Source organism: Eimeria mitis, genomic scaffold (genome assembly GCF_000499745.2).
Source record: "Eimeria mitis Houghton genomic scaffold, Emh_scaff5416, whole genome shotgun sequence".
In the NCBI taxonomy this organism is placed as follows: Eukaryota; Apicomplexa; class Conoidasida; order Eucoccidiorida; family Eimeriidae; genus Eimeria; species Eimeria mitis.
The window spans coordinates 2,473-2,923 of record NW_013573689.1 but is presented as its reverse complement, the minus strand read 5'-3'; the positions used below and the strand labels follow the sequence as shown (position 1 = coordinate 2,923).

Here is a 451-nt window from a genome sequence, read left to right as displayed (position 1 = left end):
TATATATATATATATATATATATATATATATATATATATATATATATTGGGGTGTATATGGACTGTGTTTGTGTGCAGCCTCCGGCAGCGGTGGCTGGCCTTCAGCGCGCAGCTAAAAGCAGAGGAGGTGCAGCAGCTGCTGAGGGAGATAGGTATTTCTCTCCCCCAGCAGCAGCAGCAGCAGCAGCAGCAGCAGCAGCAGCAGCAGCAGCAGATGCTGCTGCTGGTGCAGCATGCTGATGAAGCTCTCGGATACCACCTAGAAGTAGAGGCCCCCGGGCTGCTGCTGGCCGTTGTTAGCCTCGCAGCACAGCGCGCAGACACAATGACGGTAAGCAAGCAGCAGCAGCAGCAGCAGCAGCAGCAGCAGCAGAAAGAGCAGCAGCAGCAGCAAGAGCAGCAATAGGAGTAACGGCAGCTGTAGTAGACGCAGTAGAACTAGCAGCAACAG

At 53.0% G+C, this 451-nt stretch overlaps 1 protein-coding gene across 1 annotated transcript in view; it reads left to right on the top strand.

Moving 5' to 3' along the window:
• Positions 1-406, top strand: part of EMH_0081890 (uncharacterized protein) — a gene marked incomplete at both ends in the record, with an annotated part of 881 nt that extends 475 nt beyond the window's left edge. Inside the window, one exon of the mRNA XM_013500450.1 lies at positions 79-406. Coding sequence (XP_013355904.1) covers positions 79-406 — 328 coding nt within the window. The remainder of the gene's footprint in view (positions 1-78) is intronic.
• Between the last annotated feature and the right edge of the window lie 45 nt (positions 407-451).